General features: G+C 41.7%; 2 protein-coding genes across 4 annotated transcripts in view; one reads left to right on the top strand and one right to left on the bottom strand.

Moving 5' to 3' along the window:
- vti1a (vesicle transport through interaction with t-SNAREs 1A) overlaps positions 1–7,467 on the bottom strand; it is a 308,155-nt gene extending 300,688 nt beyond the window's left edge. For all 3 annotated transcript variants that reach the window (XM_048608726.1, XM_048608727.1, XM_048608728.1), the window contains exon 1: positions 7,256–7,467. In XM_048608726.1, coding sequence (XP_048464683.1) covers positions 7,256–7,349 — 94 coding nt within the window. In that variant the 5' untranslated portion in view covers positions 7,350–7,467. The remainder of the gene's footprint in view (positions 1–7,255) is intronic.
- A 199-nt stretch (positions 7,468–7,666) lies between these two features.
- Positions 7,667–8,174, top strand: part of zdhhc6 (zinc finger DHHC-type palmitoyltransferase 6) — a 38,062-nt gene continuing 37,554 nt past the window's right edge. The window contains exon 1 of the mRNA XM_048608725.1: positions 7,667–8,171. The gene's annotated coding sequence lies outside the window, so the exon portion shown is untranslated. The remainder of the gene's footprint in view (positions 8,172–8,174) is intronic.

The raw sequence follows: 8,174 nt of genomic DNA, 5'->3' as shown, positions 1-8,174 counted from the left end.
GCTTGGCCTGCTGTGTTCATCCAGCTCTACACCTTGTTATCTCAGATCACATGGAAGCCAGCGAGAACTAGCCACTTAGATACAAAATTGCCTTTAAGTTAGGAGATAGAGAGCGGTGGTAGAGGATTGTTTTTCAGACTGGAGGCCTCGGACCAATAGTGTGCCATAAGGATCGGTGCTGGGTCCACTGCTTTTTGCCATTTTATACAAGTGATTTGGTGTGATTGTAGAAGGAATGGTTAATAAAAGTTTGTGGATGACACCAAAATTAATGGCGTAGTAGACAGTGAAGAAGGTTGTCTTGGAGTACAACAGGACCTTGATCAGATGAGCCAATGGAGCAAGGAGTGGCAGATGAAGTTTAATTTAGATAAATGAGGTGTTGCATTTTGGAAAGGCAAATCAGGGTAGGACTTATAAACTTAATGGGAGGGTCCTAGGGTGTGTTGTCAGTCGAAGAGACCTTGGGGTGCAAGTTCATAGTTCCTTGAAGGTGGAGTCACAGGTAGACAGGGTAATGAAAAGCGGCATTTGGTATGCTTGCCTTTATTGGTCAGTGCATTGAATACAGGAGTTGCGATGTCATGTTGCACCTAATCAACACATTGGTTAGGCTGCTTTTGGAACACTGCATTCAATCCTGGTCTCCCTGCTATAGGAAAGATGTTGTTAAATTTGAAAGGGCGCAGAAAAGATTTACAAGGATTTGGAAGGTTTGAGCGATAGGGAGAGGCTGAATAGGCTTGGGCTATTTTCCCCTGGAGCTTCTGAGGCTGATGGGTGACCTTATAGACGTTTATAAAATCATGAGGGACACAGATAGAGAGAACATCCAAGGTCGTTTTCCCAGGGTAGGGAAGTCTAAAACAGGCATAGGTTTACGGTGAGAGGGGAAAGATTTATAAGGCACCTATGGGGCAACTTTTTCACATAAAAGGGTGGTGCATGTATGGAATGAGCTGCCAGAGGAAGTGGTGGAGGTTGGTACAATCACAACATTTAAAAGGCATCTGAATAGATACATGAATAGGAAGGGTTGGGAGGTCTATGGACCAAATACTGGCAAATAGGCCTATATTAATTTAGGATAACTGGTCAGCATGAACAAGTTGGACCGAAGTGTCTGTTTCTGTGCTGTACAACTCTATGAATCTATCTGCTATCTGTTTGAGCACAAGGCCTCCCAAAGTCTCAGCATTTATACAGCGCTTCTTAACAAGAAACAACCTGTAATGAACTACCAGGCCTGATCTCATGAACAAGTAACAGTTCACTTAAAACAAAAGAAGAGAACAAATAAGCGGTTGAACACAATCCAAAGGTCACCTTTCAGCTCTCAGCTGTTCACAATTCCAAACCAAAAGAACAAAGATTATAAAAAGCCAGCAAAATGCACAAAAGCACAAGTTAGGAGGGTAAGAAGCTGCTCTTCACTTGATGAATAGCATCTCCTACACACTCAAGAAGCCCAACATCATCCAGGTCAGTGCAACCCACTTGATTGGCACCCCAACTACCACCATCAATATTCACTCACACCACCATGGGTGCATCATGCATACCATCTACAAGATGAAATGCAACAGCTTACTAAAGCCTCTACCACCTAGAATAAGGGCAGCAGATGCAATGGGGTATCATCAACTGCTTCTAAACAACATGCCCGTCTGATTTAGACTTACATGTCATTATTCCTTCTGTGTCACTGGGTCAAAATCCTGGAACTCCTTTCCTACCAGCACTGTGGGTGTACCTATCCTCCTCTCGCCATTGAGAACAAATCATTTTAAAAATCATATATCGTTGTATGTCATTTCCCTTCCTTTGACAGATGTATGCTAAGATAAAATTGAAGCTAAATGTTTTATTTCTTAATGAAGTACTGAAGTTGTTTAGCTTAGTCTCTCAACCATATTACTAAAGTATTGAAGGATAGCCAGAATTGCAGATGCAGTTCTGATGAAGGGTGTAAAACCAAAATGCCGACTTTCCTGCTCCTCTGATGCAGCCTGACCTGCTGTGTTCCTCCAGCTCCACACTGTATTGACTAAAGTATTGCATAGGCCAAAATCTTACAGTAAAAATAAGTATATATAATGATTTAAAGTGATTATTGCGCATTAACTTTCTTAGGGTACTGAAATGTTCCTGGGGACTCAGCTGGTGTCCTTGTATTGAACAAAAGCAATGCCATTACTGCATGGCAACATAGAATCACAGAACAGTTACAGCACAGCAGGAGGCTATTCAGTCTTCTATGTCTGGGCTAGCTCTCTGCAAGAGCAACTCAGACCGCTCCACTTCCAAGTTCTTTCTCCATAGCCCTACAATTTATTTTCCTCTTGGATGTTGATCCAATTTCTTTTTGAAAGCCATAAGTGAATCTGTCTGCCACTTAGATAGCTCATTCTAGAGTGTTACTACTAGCTGTATCAAAAATGTTTTTCTCACATTGTTTTATGCCACTAGTCATTAATCACTATATATTGATGAATTATATAATGTGCAATATGATAAATTAAAGATTGAAATGGAAATGTAACTTTTTTTACACTTCACTCTCAAATGAGGACTTCAGTTTTACTTGATCTACAATTTTAATTAATGTCCAGTCACCTAATTAAATATTGTCAAATTCTATTGCCGTAATTAAAATCACTTTATTTTAGGGATTGCAGAAGTTTGCACTAATCATTCTGAAGTCTGCACTCTGGAAAATTTCAACACAGTACCTCTCTGAAGAAAGGAGGAAACACACCGAGGAACTGAGTGAAAATCTAAGAGCTCTATTATTTCATGGGTAGCCAATTTGTTTGTTAACATACAGGTCAGGTAACTTAATTGGTATAAAGTGGTACTTTCAATCAATTTTTTCAATGATAGCTGCAGCTTTGGTTGCTTCAATAACAAAAATTTAGTGATTTAAAAAGAACTTCTTGCCACTGGAATAGTCACAAGATTTTAGTGAAGTATCTGCTTTATGACGAAAGAATTCATACAATTGAGAATTACATAACTCATTTTAACTTGTCACTTTGCTAAGGTTCTGGGTTGCTAAGTGTTCAAACCAGAGAGCTGCAAATGTGCACAAGTATGAGATTCAGTTCCAGCGGTTTATTTTGAGCTTGTTTGAGAAAATTTATCGTATTAAAGTCATAGAAGAAGTGGACATGGGAGGTGTGCTGAGGTGTTGAACCATAAGGTTACAATTATGGACAGATGAAAATATTTAGTCAGGATGATAGCCCGATCTGCACTTGGTCTTGTCAGTAACAAAAGGAAATAATGCGGAATATCTGTCAAATATCGTCATTGTGATGAGTTTAACCTCACTGACCTATAGAAAAGGATGTAAAAACCTTAGAGAGGGTGCAGATGAGATTGACTACAGTGCTGATGAGGAACTTCAGTTCTGCAAAGTGACTGGAGAAACTGGGGCTATTCTCCTTCAAAGAGAGAAGGCCGAGATGAAATTTGATTGAAGTGTTCAAAATCAGAACCAGAGGCAATGTGAAGAAACAGTTTTAAGGCACCAGGTTGTTGTGATCTGGAATGCATTGTCGGAGTTGTGGTGGAAACAGATTCAGTATTAATTTTCATTAAAAAAATTTTGAAGGGAAAGAAAGGGCATATGGAAAGAGAAGTAGGCTGGAACTAACAGGATATCTTAGCAAGGACCAGAAACAAGCACAATAATGAAATGGTCGGCTTGTGTGCTGCATCATTCTACATTTCTATGATCTTATGCGTTCGTTACCTTTTACGTTACTTACATTTCAGCTAATCATAGTCACCTTGTCACACTTTGGTCGTGCTCTCAGCATTTTTATCCAAGATTCAAGCAGTAACAGAAATTTGTCAATAGAAACAGGCCTGAAATAGGATGACTAATAATTTCAAGTGAACGTACCCCATGTAGAAATTTGTGTTCAAAATCATGCTGACTGATGTTATAAAATACAGTGCCCTCAAAGGTCATCTCAATGCATATCAGGATCAAAAACTGGCTGCTGAATTCAGGCGTTTGAAAAGTAAAATTTACTAATCCAACAACCCAGAAACATCTAGAACATAAATCTGTTAAAACCAAATTTTTAGAGGTCTTTGAATTTCATGTAGTAGATTATGCAAAATAAATACATTTCTGTCTTACAAAAGATTGCGCCTTCAGCCATGGATAATGGGGTAAATAAACAGCCATTGCTTTGCAAAATATCAGTTCCAAACAACAAGGTGATAAACAGGAGTACCCCAGAGGGAGTAGTCCCTTCAGAAAGCAAAACGTTACGTGAAAGAATGATGCATGTTGACATAACATGTAGGTGACGTAACAGCCAAAATTTCAGCAGATGTAAGCATTAGAACAATGGAAAGAGAAGACAAAGGTAAGTCCTGTCATTTCTAGGAATAGAGAAAATAGCCAAATCTTCTCCTTCTAAAGAACTTTCTGCTGTTCCAAGCTACCTATTAAAAACAAAATGGAAGATTTACAAGGATGCTTCCAGGATTCAAGGGTTGGAACTAAGGGAGAGGCTGAATCGATTAGGGCTATTTTCCCTAGGGCATCGGAGGCTGAAGGGTGACCTAATTGAGGTTCATAAAAATCATAGAAGATAAGGTAAATAGGCAAGGTCTTTCCCCAGGGTGGAGGAGTCCAAAATTAGAGGGCATAGGTTTAAGGTGAGAGGGGAAAGATTTCATAGAATCCCTAGTGTGGAAACAGGCCCTTCGGCCCAACAAGTCCACACCGAACCTCAGAGCATCCCACCCAGACTCATCCCCCTATAACCCACCCAAGCTACACATCCCTATGGGCAATTTAGCATGGCCAATTCACCTAACCTGCACATCTTTGGATTTAAAAGGGATCTAAGGGGCAACTTTTTCACACAGAGGGCAGTGCGTTTGTGGAATCAGCTTCCAGAGGAAGTGGTGGAGGCTGGTACAATTACAACATTTAAAGGGCATCTGGGGGAGTATATGAATAGTGAGGCTTTAGGGGATATGGGCCAAATGCTGGCAAATGAGGCTAGATTTATTTAGGATATCTGGTTAGCATGGACAAGTGGACTGAAGAGTCTGTTTCTGTGCTGTATATCCCTATGACTGCATGACTCTAAATGCATTAGATATGACGGGTAAAGGGATCTCACTACCAAATAATAACTGAACAGTAAATGTAAAATTCTCAAATTTTGCTTTATGCTATGGTCAAAATAAAGGAGTTTCTTTGCCTCATTCAGGACTATAAAAATATGCAAAGTGAATGGGTCATATGAAGAATCAGATTTACCTCACCAAATCAAACTCCTCAATCTCCTGAGAAAGGCATGTTAAGGTCTCACGTTAAATTAGCAACACTCCAGAACATGAACCCAACTTTGGGAATCTTTAGCAAGTTAAATTCAGCAATGTGTTATAGACACAGCAGAACCTGTTGTTTACCTGATCACGTGTCTAGACTTAATTAAGCAGATATTTATTAAATATGTTTAAAAGGAAGTGAACAAGATAATATTAACTTATTGTCCAGGAAAACTACTCTGCTTCATTTTCACTAAACTCTGGGGGAAAATGCTGATATTCTAATATTGAAGATAATTAAATATCTAAAATAGACTCAAGATAGCGGCATCGGCACAGTAGGTAGGTGTTTGGGCTCCTGAGCCCGTCCGCTCCAGACCGGTGGCACGCTTTTCTCTCTCTCCTTTTCGTTTTTTTCCCTTTTTCTTTTCTCCCTTCATCTTTGAGGTCAGAGTGGTGTCAACAGGAGGGGCGGCTGCAGCGTCAACAGCGTGGATTGAGATTTTTGGCAGCAACAGCAGTGCCCAGAGCGGAGACAGGCCCAGAGCCCGGACTCTTAGCGGTGGCGGTGCCCAGAGCAAGGACCCCTAGCTGCGGTAAACCCAGAGCCGAGACTCTTTGCGGTGTCAACGAGGTGACGGCAGCAGCGGAGCTAAGGTCTCCGGGAGCATTGGCATTGCTGTATCCGGAGCAGGGTCTCCTTGAGGCTCAGAACATCTTGCAGAAACCATGGTGCCATGCTTGAGACCCAATTTGAACAGAAGGTGAACTCTATTTAAGTAATTTCTTTTTATTCTTTTTGTAGCTCAAAATATCACCAAGTTGTGGCAATGAAACACTTTTCCCTGTATCTTCCCAGGCATGTGACAATAAAATCATTCATTCATATTTGCCTTTGCTTGAAGCTAATTAAATAAAAAGCATAAATAAATATTATCCTGTCATACACGCTTCAAAATGTTTACTCTCTTCACAGATACTACATGGCTTGCTGAGTATTTCCCACACTTTGTTTACATTTCAGTGTTCCAGCATCTGTAATCAGATTATACATGCATTTCAATTAAAGTAAACAAAGACATCACATCCATGCTTAATTATCTCTTCCCAAGTAAAAGCAAACTCAGTTTAGAGATTTTCTTCTGAAGAAAATAACTGATCCTTAATTTAAACAGGGGATGGGGCCTTTATCATAGAAGTCACTTACCCACATGCCTACCCTGAAATGTCACCGCCCTCTCCCAACCCTTAGCCAACCCTGCTTCCTTACTCCCATGTCCTGATACTAATATGTTGTTTTGAGCAAGCAATCAGGACACCCACAGGGAGAAAGCCCAAGCCTACTTTTAAAAATGCAGATCTGTAATTTCAACCAAAGATCCAAAGAGACATTAGATTTGAAACAACTACTTCTGTCTCCACAGATGTTCCTGGACCTGTTGAGTTTCTTCAGTACTTTCTGTTTTTGTTTCAGATTCTTAAAAAATGTCCTCAGAAACGACAGGTTAAGGAGTGGGGTAAAATAAAACAGGTTAACATTTCTGACTGTTAGCCTGCAATTTCTACTCAAAAGTGGCCATGAACGAATGCTGAGCGAGTAGAAGTTTCGGTTTTACTGTGATGTTCTGTCTAGATGACAGGGTGCGTGTCAATACACTCTGTGTAAATACAAGCCACTTCACTGCAGTTCGTTCAACTCTAATTGCTTATGAATAATTAACACCTTTGCTCTCAAATCAACCTTGCCTTCCGATCATTCAACACCTACTTCTGTTTCTTCATAAAAAGGCTTCGAACTGTAAAATTCGTTTTTTTTTAAATATGGCATTTAAGACATATCATCAGAATGCGAACCCAATCCCTGGACGACTAGGTTCAGTCATCCTTCAGCTCTGTCTCCTCAACACCCGTCAAACACGAAAAGTATTTTCCAGCAGAACAGGCTCCCTACCTCCAGACAGTTTCGGTATCCTCCCCACTTTATTGGTGATCTCTGCTGTCAAGGTGCCGAAATCCTGCTCGTAAACCTCGAAATCCGAGGACATTTTCTGTGAGACTGACAGCGGTCAAAGTGTTTAAAGTGGGAGCAGCGACCGCTTCCTCCACTCGCTCGCTGTGCCGCCCGGAAAATCCTTCCCCCGCCAACTGCCCAACACTTGGTACAGAGAGAGAGCGAGATCGGAAAGTCTGCTGTCTTTAAACACTTATAGACGGAAAGGGACTGAAGAAGTTTCGACCGGAGTGGTCGCGACTGAAAATCAAGAGAAAGTCTAATTCTCCCCGCTAAGTTTTGTTTTATTGTTTATAAAAATGTGAGCCATTGGGGGGGGGGAGGCGGTTGTGGGTGGCACCGGCGGAAGTGGCGGGTTTACGGCGACGGTTGGTGGCTGAGGGGAAAGAAGAAATAAAACTTTTAAACTTTTTCCCCCCGTCCGAAAGGGAAATTGGGTACAGGATTGGAATTAACACGCTGTCGTTATATTTTAAATCAGTGACTTCCACTTGCGGGTGTCCGGCCTGTCACCGGCCCAGTCCGCCCTCCCTTCATCCATCTCGGGTTGATAGGGATACCGGCTTGGGCTCTGCACCTTGAACCCCCGCCCGGACAACCCCCTCTGTCTGATCATGTTTAATCTCCAGGAGCCGCCCTCCTCCTGGAGTTATCAAAGACACAGTATGCTTCCGGGGCACGAATGCAGCCAGACGGAAGGAGGAAGCTGTGTGGCGGTTTTGGGGACCTGGATGGCAGTCGAGCTGACGTTTGGCTGCTCCTGTTTCTCTGACTCTCTGACATCCAGACCTATGGTTACCCCTCACGCCAGCTCCAGCTGAAAGCAGCCAGAATCTGTGTTTTCTCCTCCATCCCCGTA

Source organism: Rhincodon typus, chromosome 20 (genome assembly GCF_021869965.1).
Source record: "Rhincodon typus isolate 14 chromosome 20, sRhiTyp1.1, whole genome shotgun sequence".
In the NCBI taxonomy this organism is placed as follows: Eukaryota; Metazoa; Chordata; class Chondrichthyes; order Orectolobiformes; family Rhincodontidae; genus Rhincodon; species Rhincodon typus.
This window is presented reverse-complemented; position numbering and strand designations above follow the sequence as displayed.